This window comes from Canis aureus, chromosome 26 (assembly GCF_053574225.1).
Source record: "Canis aureus isolate CA01 chromosome 26, VMU_Caureus_v.1.0, whole genome shotgun sequence".
Lineage (NCBI taxonomy): Eukaryota > Metazoa > Chordata > Mammalia > Carnivora > Canidae > Canis > Canis aureus.
Genome location: NC_135636.1, coordinates 32,782,244 through 32,802,799, shown reverse-complemented (window position 1 = coordinate 32,802,799; position 20,556 = coordinate 32,782,244). Strand labels below are relative to the sequence as shown.

At 50.5% G+C, this 20,556-nt stretch overlaps 1 protein-coding gene across 2 annotated transcripts in view; it reads right to left on the bottom strand.

Annotated features, from left to right (window-relative positions):
- The window catches only part of PPP1R16B (protein phosphatase 1 regulatory subunit 16B), a 93,235-nt gene that overhangs the window by 15,571 nt on the left and 57,108 nt on the right, over window positions 1-20,556 (bottom strand). For both annotated transcript variants that reach the window (XM_077873157.1, XM_077873156.1), the window contains exons 3-5: window positions 7,894-7,964; window positions 3,673-3,818; window positions 1,502-1,605 (exon numbers count right to left, since the gene is read on the bottom strand). In XM_077873157.1, coding sequence (XP_077729283.1) covers window positions 1,502-1,605; window positions 3,673-3,818; window positions 7,894-7,964 — 321 coding nt within the window. The remainder of the gene's footprint in view (window positions 1-1,501; window positions 1,606-3,672; window positions 3,819-7,893; window positions 7,965-20,556) is intronic.

Genomic DNA, 20,556 nt, shown 5'->3' with positions numbered 1-20,556 from the left:
CAGATCCAGCGAACACAAACACCGCACACTGGCCCACAGAACAAGGGCCATTCCTGCCTGGCGCCCAGGAAGCTCTACAACAGTATTGGTTGCTGTTACATATTCTGTTCCTCTGCACCAGAAGTCCCTACCATCCACCTGCCTGCCTCCAACCGCTCAAATGGCTGGCTCTGCTTCATACTGCAGGTCTGGCCGGGATCACCGCCCTCGCTGACCTCCCCGACCACCTATCTGACCAGGGGCCCTGTTAGTTCCCCTCATCCCGTGGCTGTGTCCACAGCAGAGGGCACAATGCTTCATGATTTTCCATTATGGGAATGAATGAATGAACAAGTATAAAACTTTTGAATGGCAAGTTAAGTAAACTGAGGTGGACGGACCCCGACATTCTATAGCCTGAATCTCTGGCTAAAAGTCTAAATGTTACCGACAGCTACTAAATGGTATTTAAGGAGGCAAAAGTGACATGTTCTGTACGATGGTCCATTAGATCAAACATTCTGGGACAGAATTTGGGGGAGGTCTGTAAACTTGAAAGGAGAAAAAAAATTACATGTGTTCATTCTCACTAACCTTGAACTGAAAATAGCATTACCTTCTATGAGGACGTAGGTAAAACCCACGGCAGAACCAGCAATGCCTGTGGCTCTGTCACCAACAGAAACCGCACGTATTTTCATGTTATCTTGCTACTTCGTGAATTTAAAAAGTTTCTACGAAACACATTTAGAAATGCCAGGGTCGCTATATTTTAATACAATTGGTTTTCTTTATATTCTGTGATTGTGAAAACCGCACTTAAAAACACAGTCCCTAAAGAGGGGCCCAGAGATTCACCAGATTCGTACGAAAACGAAGAATGTCTGCAGAAGATGAACACGCAGCGCCCGGGGCCCCGGGGAATGGAGAGGCCACCTGGTGGTTATCACAGCGGCCGGGGAAGGAACTCGAGGGCAGGGTCCCGGCTGGTCCTCAGACTGCAGGCAAGGGTCTGGATTTGAGATGTCTTTCTGGGGAGACCTTCAGAAATAGGTACCCATGGTGGTGGGGGCAGGCAGGTCTCTGCTACATTTGTTTCCTCTCTGAAGCTCATTTGTGAGCTGAGAACAGCCCACAGCTTGTTTACCCCGGCCCCTGGCAGCCAGCATGGTGCCTGGCACGGAGCGGGCACCCGCAAATGTTCTTGACTCTTGATTATTTTCCCAAATGGGAATATATCTTTCTTGTGAATGTTTATTGAATTGGATTGTCACAGCTGACGAAGAGGAGACAGGGCCAGCTGAGGCCGCCCGTGTGTGTGGGTGACACAGAGGAGAACAATGCCTCCCTTCTGCACAGCACGGCTTTCCAGGGTCCTTTTGTGTCCTCATCTTGCTAATCACCGGGATAACAATAATGGTGAGGACCCGTCCCGTTTCCTAAGCGCTGGGCAGGAAGCGAGCACGTAGCCAGCTCACTCGTGCACCTGTACCCACGTCACGGCGTGCCGCCCTGCCCTTACCCTGGTAGGCCATGCACGTCTCGATGACATCCAGGGTGGGCTCATCCTCGCAGAGGTCATATGGCATGTTCCCGTCTGAGTTGACAGCAAGTAAGTCGGCCCCACTGCAGAGAGAGGGTTACAGTGAGGGCCGGGGAGGAGCGGCAGGGGTTGGTCTGGCTGCCTCTGCCCTCCATCCTCTCACTCGCAGCCCCACTGTGCACCCTAGTGCCCCCAACCCTGCCGCCTCCCTGGGGACCCCGGGACGGCAGCTTCAGGATTCAGCTTCTCCCAGGAAGCTGTCCCAGCAGACCTCCCCGAGCTTCCTGCTTTGTTGGGCCAGCAGGCAGGCACTTGGGGACAAATGTCAACGTCCCCCCTGGTGACACTAATCCAAATAACACGAATAGCCTTATACACACATCATCTTCTTTAATCTTCATGCTAGTCCTTTCGGGTTGTTCCTGTTGGCCCATCTCACTCAAGAGGAAACGAAGACTCAGACAAGTTCAGTCTCTTGTCCAAGGTCACACAGCGAGGACATGGGAGAGTCAAGGGCCAAATCTGGCTCTATTTCAATCTTTGTCCAGTTGCAGAACATCTTCAGCTCTCCCTGCACCGTCTCCAAGTCCCTTCCCGAAAGACTGACTGGACAGGGACAGGACAGACTTGGGGCTCCCTGGCTGGACCTGATTTTTTGGCCCAGTGGTTCCCATGTGTGGTCCTAGGATGCCCTGCAGAATTCCCCAGGCATCACTGAAATAGAGAGCTGCTCCCTGGACTGCACTCCAGCCCTCCTGAAACAGTCTCTGGGGGTGGGGCTGGGATTGTGTATTTTGAACCCACGCCCCACGCCCCACAGCATCCTAGAACAGGCCAGCGCTGGGAATCCACTGCACCAGGCTGGCACCACTCCCTTTCCCTCTGGGCACCATCACCGATCAGGCTGTGACCACCTGATGTTCCTGCCAGATTGAGCCACAACCAGGTTCTCATCAGAGGTGGGGCCATGGGCCAGCCGTCAGTCCTCAGGCCCTCCACTGAGACCTCTCCATGCTCCCAGGTGCCCTTGGGCAAGCTAATCCACCGCTCTGAGCCAGGGCAGCAGTATTATCGCCTCCGTCGCCCTCCCCCACCCCCCAGCCCCTGCTGCTCTGCCAAGACCTCTGCAAAAGGTCGCCTGCCCTCAGCCACTCTTCCTGACTGACCCTGCACTCAGATGCTCTCCATGGCCTCCCAGGACCCGCTCTGTCTCATACTAGTACTGAAATCACCCCATTTCCTGCCTGATTCCTTAGGACTTTTGCATCCCTGAGTGCCCAGTGCCCAGCTCAAGTGCTCACCAATTATCAGAGGAATTCGATCGAACACACTGAAAATTGAATGTTGCCTTTTCTATGTGTTTACAGAACCAAAGCAGCCTGGAAGTAATTCCAGGGCAGGAAGGCCCATCAGAATGGCAGAGACAGAAATGGCCTTATTCCTAGTAAAAACATTGCTACCCGGTGCTCCTGAAAGCAGGAAACGCATGTAGACAGTATTTGGGAGGCGAGGCCAAGGAAGTATGCCTGCCTTTTTTTTTTTTTCTTAATAGTAAAAGAAACCAAAAATTTCAACACGATGTAAAGAGAGTAGAGGAGATGAGTATAGACTCAGGGATTCACAGACACAAAGAAAAAGAGATTTAGAAGAGGAGACAGCGACCCTGATTCAAAACCAGACCAAGCCCCTGCGGGAAATGATCTACAGACCCACATCCCTCATGAATGTGGATGCAAAAGTCCTCTACAAAACCCCAACAAATTCAACGTGACAGTACATCAAAGGGATTGCACACCAAGACCAATGAGGATCATCCCCGCAACACCAGGGTGGTCAGAATTAATATTCTGGGGAAAACAGCATGAAAGGGACACAGAATGAAGAGAGGCAGAGTGGGAGAGGCACACAGAGATGGAGGGAGGAAGGGAACGGGACAAGGGAGGGGACAGAGGAGGTGAGAGAGAAACAGAGACAGAGGCAGAGGGAGGGTGTGGGGAGAAAGAGAGACAGCACACACCACCAGAGGCAGAGGAAGTGGCACCAAGGGGAAAAGAAGAGAGGAGGGGGAGGGAAGGCAGAGACAAAACAAGACCAGCTGAGGACCACCAAAGGCTGAGCTGGGCGCCCCTGGGGGAGAGAGGGCCACGTACTACTGAACGAGGATTTTCACCAGGTTGATGTGGCCGCAGGTGGCCGCCGCATGCAGGGGCGTCCACAGCTCGTTGTCCTTGGCATTCACGTTGGCACCGTGGGACAGCAGCAGCTTGACAATCTCCTCAAAGTTGTCGATGCAGCACTGTGGGGGGGGGCAACAGGGGGGACACAGGCAGGGTCAGTGTCGGCAGAGGCCCCGGCCCCCGTGGGAACATGCCACAAGAAGGACAGTGGAGCCAAACTGTCTGAGTCTGAATCCAGCTGCATGACTTACATACCATGTGACCTGGGGCAAGCCACATAACCTTTCTAAGCCTCAGTTTCCCCATGAGTAAGTTAATAATACTCGAGATAAAAATGTAAGTGAGACAGAAAAAACATGAGGGGCAGCAATAAAATGCTTTGCGAGTGCTGGTGAAATGAAACAAAATTTTGAATGAGGCTTCAAAATCTTCTTTTTTAATTCCTGAGGACTTTTCTTCAAACAAAATTGTACGGACAACTCTAACTTAGAGAACAAATGAGCTCAAGGAGGGCTGCTCGGGCTGGAGCAGGAGTGGGTGTTGGTGGGATGAGGGGGCTGTTGGGGGGAGTCCCTCTACTTGGCAGGAACCTCCAAGGTGTGGCCCTAGGGCACAGTCTGACACCCCCAACTTGGGGACTTATGACCCGGGAGTTCAGTCCTTGGGGAAGCCCCCAAGTAACCAAGCCTCCTCCTCAAACAACCCACCTCCACATCAGGGCTGTGGGGACCCTGATAGAGCCCCTGAAAGGACACAGCCGTGTCTGTGCACCCACCTGTCCACAGACAGGTCAGCCCTGGTGAGAGGGAAGGCTCATCTACAGCCCCCCAGAGACAGAGAGCTCTGGCAACCACTGGAGCCCTCATACTCCTAGGACAGTGAATCAAAGACTCTAAGGGGACAGAGGGACCTCAAGCCAGGGCCATGGGAGAGAAAGGCAAGGACAGAAGAGGAAGACAGGGAGTCACTTTATAGAGCAGGATGGGGAAGCCAGAAGAGGACAACGCAGGGATCTGTGCTCAGTGCTGCCCATCCAGTTAAGGGCTTGGTCCTCGTGCAATGGGAGACATTGCAGAATTATATTCAGAGTAACATAATCAGACTTGGTTTGTCTTTTTTTTTTTTTTTAATCTTTCCTCTGGGTGCATGTGGAGAACAGACTGTGTGTGAGCACTTTTGGGGGAGGAGAGGGACAGTGACAAGCTATGTTGAAATCATCCAGTTAAGAGATGGTGGTGGCCGAGCCTACGGGAGAATCTGTGGGCATGGGGAGAAGTGACTGGATGCCAGAAGAAGAGTCAGAGGGGCAGCCCGAGTGGCTCAGCAGTTTGGTGCCTGCCTTCGGCCCAGGGTGTAATCCTGGGGACCCGGGGTTAAGTCCCACGTCGGGCTCCCTGCATGGAGCCTGCTTCTCCCTCTGCCTGTGTCTCTGCCTCTCTCTATCTCTCAAGTATAAATAAATAAAATCTTTAAAAAAGAAGAAGAAGAAGAATCAGAGGCACCTTTGGGAGCCCCGGCCCTAGATAAAGGGCCATGAGGCCCAACCCCATCCCCAGCAGAGCCAATGGCTCAGTACCAGAAGGACATGTGGGAAAGAAGCAGATGTTTGCACAGATGATGCTAGAGACCCAGGTTCTCTTTCTGCTCCAGTTGGTGTGGGGCTGGCTGGGTCTGAGGGCATCTCTCCAGAAAGGTGGGGTTCAAGTGACCCAAGGAAGCCTGGCGCGGTCTCAGGTGGTTGAGAGAACCATGCCGTGACACAGGATGGCCAGCAGAGGGCGCCAAAAGCACTGGAGTGAGGTGGTGGGGACCGGCCAGGGGCCCCAGGCTGGCTGGGAGGTGGGTCTGAGGAGCCCCTGTCCGTAGGAGGAGCAGCTCAGCCCCTGCAGGCAGGGGACCCTTAGCGCAGCAGAAGACGTGAGGATGGGGGAGGGAGCTGAGGTTGAAAGGGAGGGGACTGTGCGCCCAGAATTGCAGTCTTGTGAGAGGGATGCCGAGGGACTGGACCAGCCTTAAAGTGGGGTGCACGCTGGGGTGGTAGGTGGTGGAGTGGGCAGGCCTCCTCCCCCACGTTCCCCAAGGTGGGAAATGGCACCTGCCGTTGGATGACTCGTCCCGCCCCCTCACTTCCCACATCCAATCTAGCAGGGCAAGGATTCCGTCGTCTCCCGCATCTCTGCCCCCCATCTCTCCCCGAGTCCCTGGCACTCCCCTGCCCACGCCCTCCACCCAGAGGGCTCCCTCCCCAACCCATCAGTCTCAGTTTACAAACCCCAAAGACTCCCTGCTGCCGAGAAGAGAAAAGCCACACTCCTTTGCCAGGCCTGTGATCGCTTCTCAATGTGCTCCTTTGTTGTATGGAGCTGCGGTGACAACAGTAATGACCATGACTGCCGGGCAGCAGCCGTAATAGCCTGTCATGTTATCAGTAACTGCTGCCAGTGCTTTTTGGGGAGCCACTGGGAAGCCCCCCCTTGCTAACCTTTGGCCACGAATTGCCTCATTGACTCCTCAGAATAATATTCCAAGCCCCATGAGGCTAGGGGCTGCCATCCGGCACCCTGCAGACGCACAGGACAACCCGCCATCAGAGAACAGTCTACCAGACAGTGCCAACCTGAGCCTCGGTTTCCTGAGCTGTAAAATGGGGATAATGATATTTCAAAGGGCTGTTGTGAGGATCAACCCACAGTTCACAGAAGTGGAGTGGCTCTGAGCAGACGCCAACAATTGACGAATTTTAATAATGACAACGCCATCTAATACTTCTGCAGGGTCAGGAGATGCCTGAAGGGCTGTTATGTGCCTTCACTTAACCCTCACAACCACCCAGTGAGGTGGGTACTTGTTATTCTGATTTTACAGGTGAGGAAAGTGAGGCACAGAGAGCTTAGGTAACTTGCCCAAGATCACACAGCTAGAATTAGTGGACGTGGGAAGCCCTGCGGACAGGAAAAGCAGCCAAAAGGACACATAGGAAGCCACTGGGCTGATGGCTAGGGGTGGGGCTTGCTCCTGGGGCTCCTGGGTAGGGGCAGTGGCCAGTCATCATCATCCCTTCCTGCCCTTGTCCTGGGGACAGAGAGAGGCTCTCACCAGCTCAGGGGTCTGGCAGCCTGGCCAGGTTGCATTCAAGTCCACCTGCTCAGAAACGGGCCAGGGCACAGGGAGGCTTCCTTGCGTTCATTTAGTCAGCATGCACATATTGAGCACCCACTGTATGCCAGTATGGGGAAAGATTCTAGTACATACCAATGGAGCAAGAGACCTGGGCTCTGCCCTCACGTGGCTGAGTCTGGGCAGAGGGAGGTCAACATCAAATGGTCACACTAATGGCTAAGATGGTACCGGAGGGGGTGCTCAGAAGGAAAGAGCACTCTGTAAGAGCGAGGCTTTCAGGCTCTTGCCGCCAACTAGGACTAACGAGGGCACAGACCCACATGCCGTGAGAAATGCGGTGGGGAGGAGCCAGTGTGTGGAAGGAACAGAAAAGCCAGGAAGCATGGAGAGCTGGTCAGGGGCCAGGCCTCGAGGGGCCTTGTGGGGAGACACAGAGTCCTTGGAGTAACATCAGACTTTGACCTTAGCACCCGTGCGGCCACTGCGTGAAGAATGAAACATGGCAGGGCAACTGAACGCTGGGGACCAGCTAGGAGGCTCTCCCAGCGTCCAGCTGAGAGGTGACAGCCAGAGCAGCCCGTCTCCGGTCAAGGTGGGAGCAGGGGAGGCTAGCCCATCGCACAGCCCCGGGGAGGGTGTGTGCCATGACAGCACCTGGTTCATGGCCACAGATCAGAGTAGGTGACCCAAGGTGGGTCACATGGCCTCCCCGTCAATCACCTTTCACACCAGGGTGCATGGATGCCTTGGTGGGTGTGAATAAACACGCTTTGTAAGCTTCAAGCTCGAAACAAACTTGCTTTGTCTGTCAGGCCTTTTGCTGGGCAGGGAGGATGCAGTGGACAAAGGCCCCCTGTCCCTGGAGGCCGTGTGTGCGCTGTGCACAGGGCTCCGCGGGCGGGTTTGTAACAGACACACGTGTTTCCCAAGTAGATAAGAGCCTTTCGGATGGGGCAGCTGGGACTTCCCTTCCCTCCTGCCTCCCTGAGGGCTCTGGACCAGAAAGAGCAGGGAGATGGGTAAGCGTTCAGGTGGGGAGCAGCGATCCAGGGACCCTGGCGAGCCTGGCCTTACCTGGTGCAGGGCTGTGAGTCCGTCCTCATTGCACAGATCAGGGCTGACCTTATTCTTCAGGAAGTAGCGTACTGCAACAGAGAGGACAGGAGTGAGCGTGACGTCATGCACCAGGTGTGCAGGTGTGAGGGGCCCAGGTAAGACCCACTCTCCCCCAGGTCCAGATTACTCTTTACAACAGGCACGGGAGGCAAGTGTGGGCAGCTCCCCTCTGTACGGAGAAGGAAGCTGCTGTGGGGAAATTGGGAGCAAGCCGGGAAGGGCAGTGAGAAGGCCACCATTCCGCAGGATGAATACTCAGTCAGCACCCACAGCAGGTGCCAGAGGGAAAGACGAGGTCTCAGGCGCAGTGGGGATGGGCACAGCCGTCGGTTCCATCCTCATCAGGCCCCGTTCCTGGCACCACAGCCCGCGGTTGAGTGTGAACTGACATCCACATGAAGGGGACCTTGAGGCCTCCACCAGCCTCTGGCAAGAGGTGACGCCTCCCCCTGACTGGGGGTTGGGAGTGGCAGGAGTCTGTAGAAGACGCGGTCAGATTCTCTGGAGCTGCCCTGTCCACTATGGAACCACGAGCCACATCCGGCTATTGTTATAGCTTCTCAAACATAAATCCACAACAATTCAAAAGTCATGTCCTCAGTCACTCTGCCCATATTTCAAGTGCTCAATAGCTGCACGTGGCTACCATATTACAAAGTGCAGAAAGAGAACATTTCCATCTTCATGGAAAGTTCTATTGGACAGCGTTGTTTTGGGGCATTATAAATGAAATTAGACCGTCCATGGCTCTCCACTGCTCTAGGAACAAAGTCCAAAACCCTTCCTAAGACCTACAAGGTTGGCGTGATGTGATCCCTCCTGAAGACTTCCTTCTTATACAATCCAGGGGGTGCCCTTCACACTGCCATCTGCAAGATTGGCATCCCCTGGAGTAGTGAGTGCAGTGCACAGCTTACTCAACAGTGCTCCTACCGACCTACCTCTCCAGTCTCATTTTTAAAACTCCAATCACCTTTCACAATGTTTTTTATGTCAGCGAGTCACCTTATATCTTCTGGCCTCTGAGTTTTTGCATAACCCATTCCCACCGCCTGGAAGAGTCAATCACCTATCCTTGTGTCCATTCATTCATCCACCCATCCACCAGCCAGCCAGCCGGCCCCATTCCTAAATCCATCCCTAACATATATGCACATGAATGTGAACACACACACACACACACAAACACACACACACACACATCTGCCTCACTCCTCAACCCTTAGGTCTCAGCTCAAAGTCCCCAGATGAGGGCACTCCCCCTCTTATGTACACCCACAGCTCCTATACATCTCATTTATAGCCTTTCACAACTAAAATCACATAAGTGTTTGGGTAATTAGGGACTTTGGGTCTGTCTGCCATAAGGCACCTCCCCACAAAGGCAGGACAGCGACCTGGCACCGACTGTGCTTTTCCTAAAGCCTGGCACACGCTAGCTAAGCCCTTAGCCACTCTTCCTGGACCTTGACCTAATCAGCAGCCCTCTAGCTCAGCCCAAGGACACAGCCTCTCCATCACTGAGAAAATCAGACCACCATGCAGGGGTGACCCCCATGGTTCACATCTGGCATATGTGGCACTGCCTGCAGTCACTCCCAGGATGTCCCAGTATCTGGTCTTGGCCTCAGGGCTGGGTAAGATTTATGGCAAGGTCACTGGTTGCCGAAGCCTAGCCTGCCCATCCATGGACCAGAGGGAATGCCCTGGGCTGGGCAGGTGGCCTTTGGGAGGGTAACAAGTGGCCATTGTGTTCCCATGTAGGATGGGTGTGGGGAAGGTTCTGCTCACATGAGGCAAGGGTTCAAACCCCGTGGGCGGTGGAGGGTGGACCAGGCTTCCTGTCCAGAAGACACTCCTTGAGGCAGACATTAAACACCAGCTGCCAAAAGCAGCGTCTGTGAGCAGTAATTATCGGGGTGTTCTCTGTGCTGCATGGGAGCCCAAGATGGGGAATTACTCCCATGGCCAGTAGTTATTTTCAGCCCAGAGGTGTGACAAATCACCCCCATCTCTATAGAGCCCTTGGTATGCGTGAGCCAAGCGCCCCTTTTTAGTGTGCTCTGCTCCAGTGGGGAGCCTGGCTCCAGACACAGCTCACCGGAGCTAAGACCCCACTGTCCAGAGCACGACCAGGCTTTCCTCCTTCTGCTTCAGCGAGGAAAGGATGCTTACATCCATAGTGTCGTCTCACTGAGCCCTCCCTATGCACCCAGGTCCTGCGAACCGCCTTCTTTCATGGGTCCCTGTCTGGAATTTCCCCCTTGTGGGGAAGAGGAGATGGACAGTCACCGTCACAGAGAACCAAGTAGAGGAAATCAGACCCTCTGACTCTGACGGCCAGACTGTTGGCCACGGTGCTGCTCCGCTCTGGCCCTGAGGCCCGGAGCAGGAACCAGCACTGCAGGAGCCCTGACAGCTGGTGTGGGGAGGAGGGTGACAGGAGAGTGACAGCAGTGGCCTCTGCTTCTGCACGCATCGGAGCCCCCGGGTCCCAGGCCAGGCCTCCACCTGCAGACAGACAGGCTCAGGGATCTACAGGCAGGACAGAAGAAATACTGCAGGGGGGTGGGGTGGGGGGCACAGTTGTATCTTTGCAGGGCCCAGTTAAATGCGACTTTGCCTCCTCCCACTTCCTGTTTAAATTTTTCTCGTGGTTCCACCTTGCTCTCAGAATGAAGGTCACAATCCTTCCGTGGGGTTGGCCAACTACGGCACACGGCCGAATCTGGAAGGCAACCTGCTCCCGTAGATTGTATTGTTTACTGCAACACATCCTGTGCATTTATTTACATACAGTCTGCTCTCACCCTACAACAGCAGGGTTGAGTAGTGCAGCAGAGACTGTGTGGCCCACACAGCCTAAAATATTTACTCTCTGGCCCCTCGTCTCCAGGTCCTGCATGGTGGGGCACCACCTACGAGGTGGCCACCTGGCACAATTCTGGGGGGGGGGGCGCGTTGTTCTCATCACAGCCTATGTGAATGGCTTGCCTTGGAGTCGTGCAGTGTGCAGCTCGCTCAGCTATACGCAGCCGTTGCGTCTCCCTACCTCCGCAGGCTCATCTCTTGCTCTCCGAGCGCCTTGCACCATGGAGGAACCCGGCTGCGGGGTGTCTCAGTGCTTGACTAGGGCTCAGGGAGCACAACACAAGAGGAACATGCTCTCCTCTCTAGCCAGCAGTGTCCACACGTGGCTGCCACCCACACTTAGGTCAGCTCCCCACTCCCAAAGCCCCAATTCCCAGGCTTGGCCATCGGTTTGTCAGAGAGCCATCTGTTCTTGCACATTTGTTCAGCTGAGGCTTTAAGCAAGTTACTCCTCTCTATGCCTCGGTGTCCTCATCTGTAAAATGGGGATCACAACAGTGGCCCCTTTGTGGGGTTGCCATGGGGATTAGGTAAGAAAACACCTGAAAGCTACTACCATCATTTATTAAAAAAAAAAAAAAGAAATAAATAAAAAACAACTGCTAAGCTCCTGCCTGGTCCTGCCAGGTGCTGGGCACTGGAGATGTAACCATCGACATCTTGAGTTTCTCAAGAGCTCTTGTCCTGGCTGTAAAAGGCAGAGCCCTCTCTCTTTAGAGAGCTCCAAGCATCTGCTGGTTCAAGAACCACAACGAGGTGGTCTCCACTGCCCCCCATACAAGCAAGGTCCCACTAAGATGGCAAGGAGGTGGCTCCCACCCTCCTCTCCTATATTCCTGCTGCTGGCGCCAGCCCTGTCCCTCCGCCCACACCTCCCTGGCAATCTGGCTGGAATCTGGGCCAAGCAGGGCCATCTGCTCCCCCTCCATCTCCAGCTGTAGTGAGTGAAGCTGAACCGGCCCATCTCAGCAGGAAGCGGGTGGTGGCTGCCTCTGCAGAGAGAAATCACTGCTGATAAGCTGGTGGGGTTCTTGGCCACCTGACGCATTCCACCCTGCAGAGCAGATAGCCTGGATCTCGAGCTGGTCAGTGACACACCATCACAGGTGTGGTTCCTGCTCCTGGCCCGGGACAGCCAGACAGAGGTGCCTAACCACTGCAGGTAGACCTTGGGCAACCCACGATGCCCGGGGGCGCTCCAGGGCTGAGCTGCCACCACCCGGCCATGTGGCCTGCACAATCATGTTTGTGGGGTAGCCTCCTCCCTCCCCATCTCACCTCCTTTTCCACCCAGCACTCAGCAACAAGGCCCACCTTTCCACGGTCTCCAAGGCACTGCATGATCCCGTCTCTGCCCCTCCCCAAATCCCTCAGTGACTGGGTCAATCACGTTGGCTTCTTTCATTTCCGAACTCAAAATGAGACAAAACAAAAACTGAGCTCCTCTGGGCTTTTACACACCCGGTTTCCTGTGCCTGGAGCCCTCTGTCTTCTCATTCTTGGGCCAGTAAACTCGTCTTCAAACTTCAGATTCCAGTTGAAATGTCACCTCCTCTGAGAGGCCTTTCCTGATCACCCTAATCTCAGTCGAGTTGCCTGAGTTGCTCTCTCCCATAGTACCTTGCATTTCTGCATATCAGCCTCACAGCAGCACCTCTTCCAATTTGTAATTACAGGGTAATTAGTATATATTAATTATATAATTCTTTGTTTAGGTTTTTGGGCTCCATGAGGGAGCCTGGCTCCTAGCAGGGGCTCCAAATGATCTATTGTAGCAAGAACACCTGAAATCTATTCTCTCAGCAAATTTCTAGTTGTCAACATAGTATTATTATTATTAACTGTAGTCACCATACTGTACATTAGATCCTATATAACTACAACTCTGTATCCTTTGATCAACATCTCAGAAAAAAAGGTAACTATATATAAGAAGATGAATATGTTGATTAGCTTGACTATATTAATAATTTCTCTCTATATATATATACACACACATATAAATATATAAACATCCTATTGTGTGCCTTAAATATATACAATTTTTATTTAAAAATAAAAATTAGCAAAAGCAGTATCTATTGTGCGAATGAACACAGGAAGGAAGGGAAAGAGGAGGGGAAGAATGTCCTGGGGCCCCCACAGAGCTGCCTGTTCTGGGGGCCACAAGACTGTGGGGACATGTGCATAGCCCTGCAGACACACCACAAGGCGTGTGACTCATGAACCAAAAAGCAACAATATGGATTTTGCATAGAAATAAAGCAGCAAACCTCTCTCCCTAAGCCTTTACAGGCTATGCAGCCAGCCCGGGCAGCTGACTGTAGCAGTCCTTCAGCCCATCCCCCGGCAAGGCACAGGGCACCCGTCATTCCCCGTCTTCCCAGGACCCCAGACCTGAGACCTCTGGTTGTTCTTTGTACGGTCCAGCACTAACTGTGCTGGGCACTGTGTTAAGTCCTCTGTCTATCCATCCATTAGTCCCCCTGGTCCAGGATGGGGATTGGTGACCTGCTATTATCACCTGCCTGCTATTACTGCCCCAACTCACAAATGGGAAAACTGAGGCTCAGGCTTGAACAGGTGAAATGACTTGCCCAAGGGTGCATGTCTGGGGACAGCAGAGCTAGGATTTCTTTTTTTATTTTATTTTTATTTATTTATGATAGTCACAGAGAGAGAGAGGCAGAGACATAGGCAGAGGGAGAAGCAGGCTCCATGCACCGGGAGCCCGACGTGGGATTCGATCCCGGGTCTCCAGGATCGCGACCTGGGCCAAAGGCAGGCGCCAAACCTCTGCGCCACCCAGGGATCCCCAGAGCTAGGATTTCTAACCCCAGCTGGCTGCCTATAGAGGCTGAACACATAACCCACTTGGCTAAAATGGTGCCCAACAAGGGCCAAGAAAGCGGACATGGGCAGCAGGAAGACCAGTCGGGTGAATGCAGGAGAGAGCCACAGAGATGACAAAAAGCTGGAACAGTCAAGACCATTGCTGACAGTTCAGTGTAATAAGGACAGTGGCAGGGGCAGCCCGGGTGGCTCAGTGGTTTAGCGATGCCTTCGGCTCAGGGCATGATCCTAAGGACCTAGGATCAAGTCCCGCATCGGGTTCCCTACATGGAGTCTGCTTCTCCCTCTGCCTCTCTCTCTGTGTCTCTCATAAATAAATAAATAAAATCTTAAACAAACAAAAAGAACAAGGACAGTGGCCACTGATTGTCATCACCATGATCTGGTTAGTGCAGTTTGCAGATGAAGATGCAGAGGCACATTGGTTCACACTGAGCCCGAGTCCTGTAGCAAATGGGGGGCAGTGCTGGGACTGACACAGGAGCCTGAACACCAATGTTTCCTTGCTTCCTGGGTCTGTCTTCCTGCTGCACCTCCATTCTAAGCAGACCCTTCCTGCCTGATTCCAGGCACTCCACTGGCCTTCTGCTAGCTGCCCGCCCAAGCTGTTCCCCCTCCGTGGAAAACCCACATATGGATCCCACTCCTCCTCTTCCTCAGGCCTAGGTCTGCCTTGCTGAGGGTCTCACAGGGTCCTGCAGGTACAGCCTGGTCAAACCAGTGCCTCCGCCTTCTCTTTGGCTCTCCCCCTCCCCAGGGTGCTTTCTGGGTTGCAGGGGGCCATCCCCTCCCCCGATGATGCCAGAAGGATCAGTGCTCTCGGAAAGGTTGTCCTGGGTCCTCAATGCACACAGCCTCCAAAATCACTCCACTGAGCAATTTCAACCTTTCCACCCACCACTGCTCCTCCCTGGAGCAGAAATAGCCAGAAATAGCTGCTTCTAGGGAAGCCCAGCCGCTTGGGGTTGGGGGTGGAGACTCAAGTCAAATTTGATGGTGACTTCTGCAGTGGCTGGTGTCACCCGTCCCACTGCCAGGCAGTTCACCCCAGGATCCTGGGCAATGACTCAGCCGCAGTAGGGGGGTGGGAGAAGAAGACCAGGCTTCCCTCAAAGTCACATCCCCAGGCACAGACCCCAGGAGCCAGGCCTTACTCTTCCCCAGATAGCCTCCCTCCAGAGCACATCTGGAGAAAGGGGTCAGACAAATAACAGTGTTGGCAAGGAAGACAGGACATCGGAATCCTCGTACATTGCTGGTGGGAATGTGAAATGGAGCAGCCACTGTGGAAAAAGGCTGGTGGTGACTCAAAAAGTAAATGTACGGATAGCCTGTGATCCAGTGATTCCAATCCTAGGTATACACTCAAGAGGAATAAACACAAACGTCCACACAAAAACTCATACACAAATGTTTATAGTAGCATTATTTATAATGGCCCTAAAGTGGAAACACCCAGATATCCATCAATGGATGAAAAAATAAATAAAATGTGCTTTATTCGTATCGTGGAATATTACGCACCCACAAGAAAGAGATGCTGACACACGCTACAACATGGATGAACCTTGAAAAGAGTACATTAAGTGAAAAAAGCCAGACACAAAAGGCCACATATTGTATGATTCCATTTATATGAAATTTCCTGAATAAGCAAATCCATAAAGATAGAAAATGATTCATCGTTGCCAGGGCCCGAGGGGAAGAGGCCTTGGGGTGTGACAGCTAATGGGTACGGGGGTTCATTTGGGGTGATAAAAATTTTCTGGAATTAGATAGTAGTAATATGTAAGTATGTATAGGTAATATGTATTACCTATTCATAGGTAATACAACCCTATGAATATACTAAAAGTATACACTTTAGGAAGGTAAATTTTGTGGCATGTCAGTGATATCTCAATTTAAAAAAAAAAAAAAAAACAAGAGGAAGAGGCTCCAAGCTGACCTTGAGCATCCTGCTGAGAACTCACTCCCCTGCCAGCCTGGATCCGTCCCATTCGTGTCTGTACCCATAGTGCCTAGGACAGCACCTGATACACAGTACACATTCAATTCTTAATATAAAGAGAAGGAATAAGGAGGCTGATGGCCACCTGGTCCTTTAGGGCCCTGTGTGACCTGAACTCTGTCCACCTCTCCTGGCATCTTACCTCCTAATCACCACAGACCCTTCCAGGACCATGCAACCACCCTCTCTCTTGAATCTCCGGGCCTTTCTCATGGGCTATCCTTCTGGCTGACTTTTCCTGCCTTCACTTCGCCTGGTTAATTCTTAACTAGGTCTTGGGTTAAATGTCTCAGCTGAAATGTCACTTCCTCTGTGAAGCCGCCACCCAGGCTGGGTGAGGTCTCCTTCTCATGAGCTTTCTGTTTCCTCTCCAAAACACTTATTGTTGTAATGTATTTGTGTTTGAATTTGTCTGTGTCTTTACTAGACTTAAGTTCTGGAGGTGCGGCACAGTAGGAACCATAAGTTTTTTAGCTACCATGACATGGTTTGGGCTCCTGGTCAATATCTGATGACTGCAGCTGTAAACAGAGCCTGCCGAGTCTCTCCCCAAGCCTCTGAACTGGCCACAGGATCCTCTACGCTTCTTCCTCTGGACAACAAGACTCCCAGGCGCCAGGCCACAGACATTTCCATATCAGAGTGAATTTTCATCCTTTGACGTACACAAAAAGGCCAGTTTCTCTCTTAGCATCTCTGATACCTTCAAATCTATGAATACAAGCTGGCCAAGAGCATGCCAGGCATGTAGCTGTAATTTTTTCCTTTCTAGAACCTCCATGTCCAGGACACATCGTCATGCCGGACAGGAGTTGTTGACAAGGACTCATATCAGCTACCCAGATGCCTCTGCTCATGTGTAACTTACATCTGGTATTAGATCTGTGCAGGAAAAGCGACTGCAGACCCTTTACATTGCAAACTCTATGCAGGCAAATCTTGTCTGTCTTCTTATCTAGAGTATCCAGTACCTAGAGTAAGAGCTCAACAAATATTTGTAGAGAGAATTAAGAAATAAAAGATTTCTTCTAAGAGGATAAAACTAAACATACCTGGAAAATCTAAGAAAATGCATTTTTGATCTATTAGGGCAAAACTACAAAACTCGAATGAAATAAAAGAAAAATAAATGGAGAAATTTCATGTTCATGGATAGGAATATTCAATATTGTCAAAGTGCTCGTTCTTCCCAGCCTGATCTATAGATTCAATGCAATCTCCATCAAAATCTCAGCAACTGATTTTATGAATATTGACAAATTGATTCTAAGGTTTATATCAAGAGGCAAAAGACCCATCAACACATTGAAGGAGAACAAAGTTGGACAACTGACATTACCCGACCCCAACACTTACTATAAAGCAACAGTAATCAAGATAGTACAGTATGGGTGAAAGAACAGACAAACAGATCAATCAATGGAACAGAACAGAGAGCCCAGATAAAGACCCACATAAATATAACCAACTCTTATCCATTGCTAGGGGGAATGCAAAATAGTACAGAAAATTCTGGTGGTTTCTTACAAAACTAAACATACTCTTTCCATACAATCCAGTAATCACACTTTCCATTACCTACTCAAGAGTTGAACATTACGTCCATACAAAAACCTGCACACGGGCAGCCTGGGTGGCTCAGCGGTTTAGCGCCACCTTCAGCCCAGGGCGTGATCCTGGAGACTCGGGATCCAGTCCCACGTCAGGCTGCCTGCATGGAGCCTGCTTCTCCCTCTGCCTGTCTCTCTCTCTCTCTCTCTCTCTCTCTCTCTTTCTCTCTGTGTCTTTCATGAATAAATAAATAAACAATTTTTTTAAAAAAAAAACGTGCATGCAAATGTTTATATAACTGCTTTACTCAAGATCATCAACACTTGGAAGTAACCAAGATGTCCTTCAGCAGGGAAATGGGCAAACCGGCAAACCATGGTACATTCAGACAATGGAATACTATTCCGTGCTAAAAAGAAATGAGCTACCAAATCATGAAAAAACATGGAAGAACTTTAAATGCATATTACAAAGTGAAAGAAGCCAATCTCAAAAGGCTACATATTGTATGATTCCAACTATATGACGTTCTGGAAAAGACAAAACTATGGAGACGGTAAAAAAAAAAAAAATCAGTGGTTGCCAGGAGTTGGGGAGGAGGAGGGATGAAAAGGCAGAGCACAGGCGATTTTTAGGACACTGAAAATACTCTGTACAATACCGTAATGATGGATACACATCATTAGACATTTGTCTAAACCCACAGAATGTGTAACACCAAGAGCAAGCCCTAATGTAAACCGTGGTCTTTGTATGATGATATGTCGGTGCTGGTTCATCAATGGTAAGCAAAGTACCACTCTGGTGGGGGTTGTTGATGATGGGGGAGACTATGCATATGTGTTGCCAGAGGGTATATGGAAAATCTCTGTACCTACCCTCATTTTTTGCTGTGAGCCCATAACTGCTCTCAAAAACTGAAGTCTAAATAAACAAACAGAAAGAAGCCAGGGAAACCTATATGCAAAATAAGCTACTGTCAATGCTCATGAAAAATGCATAATCTTCCTGAAATGTGGGGTGGGAGAAGAATAACTTTCTAATGTAGCAGCAGATATTTGTATTAGATTTCCTCAAAGGGAGGGAGAACTGCATTTAACTCATCTCCTAAGAGAAGACATGGGTCTGTAAGGTGTCTCCACCAAAGCTGGCACCAAAGCTCCACCAAAGACTCAAGGTGAAGGGTACTGCTGGTCCAGAAAGAAACATGACTCTCGTACCTCCCCGACTCCATTTATGAACACATTGGACCCCAACTGTGCCAGGTCCCTGTTCTTCACTAATTCCGTTTCCAGAATGCTCCCAGTACCTCTCGCCACAGCTTCCCTGCAGATGCAGGAACTTGATCTCCCTTCTGTCTGGCCGCCCCTGGCCGCCCGGGAACTCTCCAAGGTACTGGCCTTTTTTCCCCCAATGGCCTTCCTCTCCCCAAATGCCCTGCACTCCTCTTCCTGATTTCCTCCTGTTGCTTCCCCAACCCTGTTACTCTCACCTCACATCTCTGTCTACTTCTCTCTCCTCATTAAAAAAAAAAAGTCTAATTATTTCATATCTCCAGGCAAGTAACAGAAAAAAATATTCACAGCCCTTCAGGCAGGGGCTCAATACACATAAACACTAAAATAGCTTCACAGCCATAGTAATAATATCTAACGTTTACTGAATATTTGCCAAGTGTGAGGCACTATGCTCAGATGCTACATGTCTCATCCCAGTTAAGCCCCACAACAGTCCTATGACTTAAGTGCTAATATCAACTCACCCAACAGGGAACTTACATGATCTGCCCAAGTGTTGAGAACCAATTCTAGTGTGTGGTTGATTCCAGGCACAGCTGGGGTTTCAAGCATAACTAGTGACAAGAGTTTCCTCACCCAGACATAACCAAGAACAAAACCCATTCCTGTCAATATTTGGGGAGAGAAAACAGGTTTCCTATGAAAGGAGAAATTCCTCTAGCTCCCACCTACCCATTTGAACATTTTGTCTGGTTTCCCTGGTCCCACTCTCCTGTCCCATAATCACATCCTGCCCATTCCCATGCCTGTTTGCCTGGGTCTCAATTTTCTTCTAAAGATGCTGTGTCCAGGGATCCCTGGGTGGCTCAGCGGTTTAGCGCCTGCCTTTACCCGGGGCGTGATCCTGGAGTCCCGGGATGGAGTCCCACATCGGGCTCCCTGCATGGAGCCTGCTTCTCACTCTGCCTATGTCTCTGTCTCTGTCTCTCTCTCTCTCATGAATAAATAAAATCTTTAAAAAAAAAATAAAGGTGCTGTGTCCTGCTGTTCTCCCTCAGCACTGTGTTGCATAGGACATGGGGTAAATCCCACCCTGGGCTTCCACCTGTCTGGCTGAGGAAATTAAAAAAGATTTTTTGAAAAATTTAAAGGTAACCATCTGAGAAACCGAAATCAGAATTTGTGCCTTCAGTGCCAATGGAAAAGATAAAAGAAAATAAACACCGTATTCATTAAAGTCACAGAATGAAAGAACATAGAAACACAAACGTCGCAAAGCCTGCGGCGAGATGACCAAAGACCAACCATCTACTATAATAAATGAAATCATCTACCCTCCTCTATAAAGCTGTGAAGATTTCCTTGTCAAACAGAAAAAAAAAAAAAACTTCAACTTTGTGCTGCTTACAAGAGATACATCCCAACAAAACAACAGAGAAACTAAAAATAATGGAATGCTCAAATATAAACCAGCCAAATGCAAACACAAAGAAAGCGGGGGTGGCAACGTTACTATGATGCAGAATGGAATTCAGGGCAAAACAGGAGGTAAGCAATTTCAGGTTGATTTTAAAAAACGATACTTCAAAATGAAATCATAAACAGAAAGCAGATCGGTGGCTGCTGGGGTCAGTGCTGGGATGGGGAGAATGAAGTCGTTATCATCAGAAAGCCCTGTGAATCACATAATCCACAAAACAAAATCCAGTAAAATAAAAACTGTCCGTATATAAGTCGAAAGTAGTTTTTTCCCCGTGGAATCTGCAGCACATAAAACATACTAAAGAAAAGAGGAGGGGTAGAGGAAAAGATTTATGGACAAGGACACAGCAGCATTGTTTAGATACATTGTTTACAGTCGAGAATTACCAGAAGCAACCCAAAACGTCTACACAATTGGAGACTGATTAGGTAAATTATGGAACATTCATATGATGGAATATTCTGCAGCTTGTATCTCTGAGGAATTTTTAATGATGTGGGAAATTGGCTGATACACAGTGTAGGATGGAAAACAAGAGATCAAAACTGTACATTCAATGCAATCTCAATTGGAAAGGAAAAATGCATTTCACACAGGCACACACTGCTCACTGG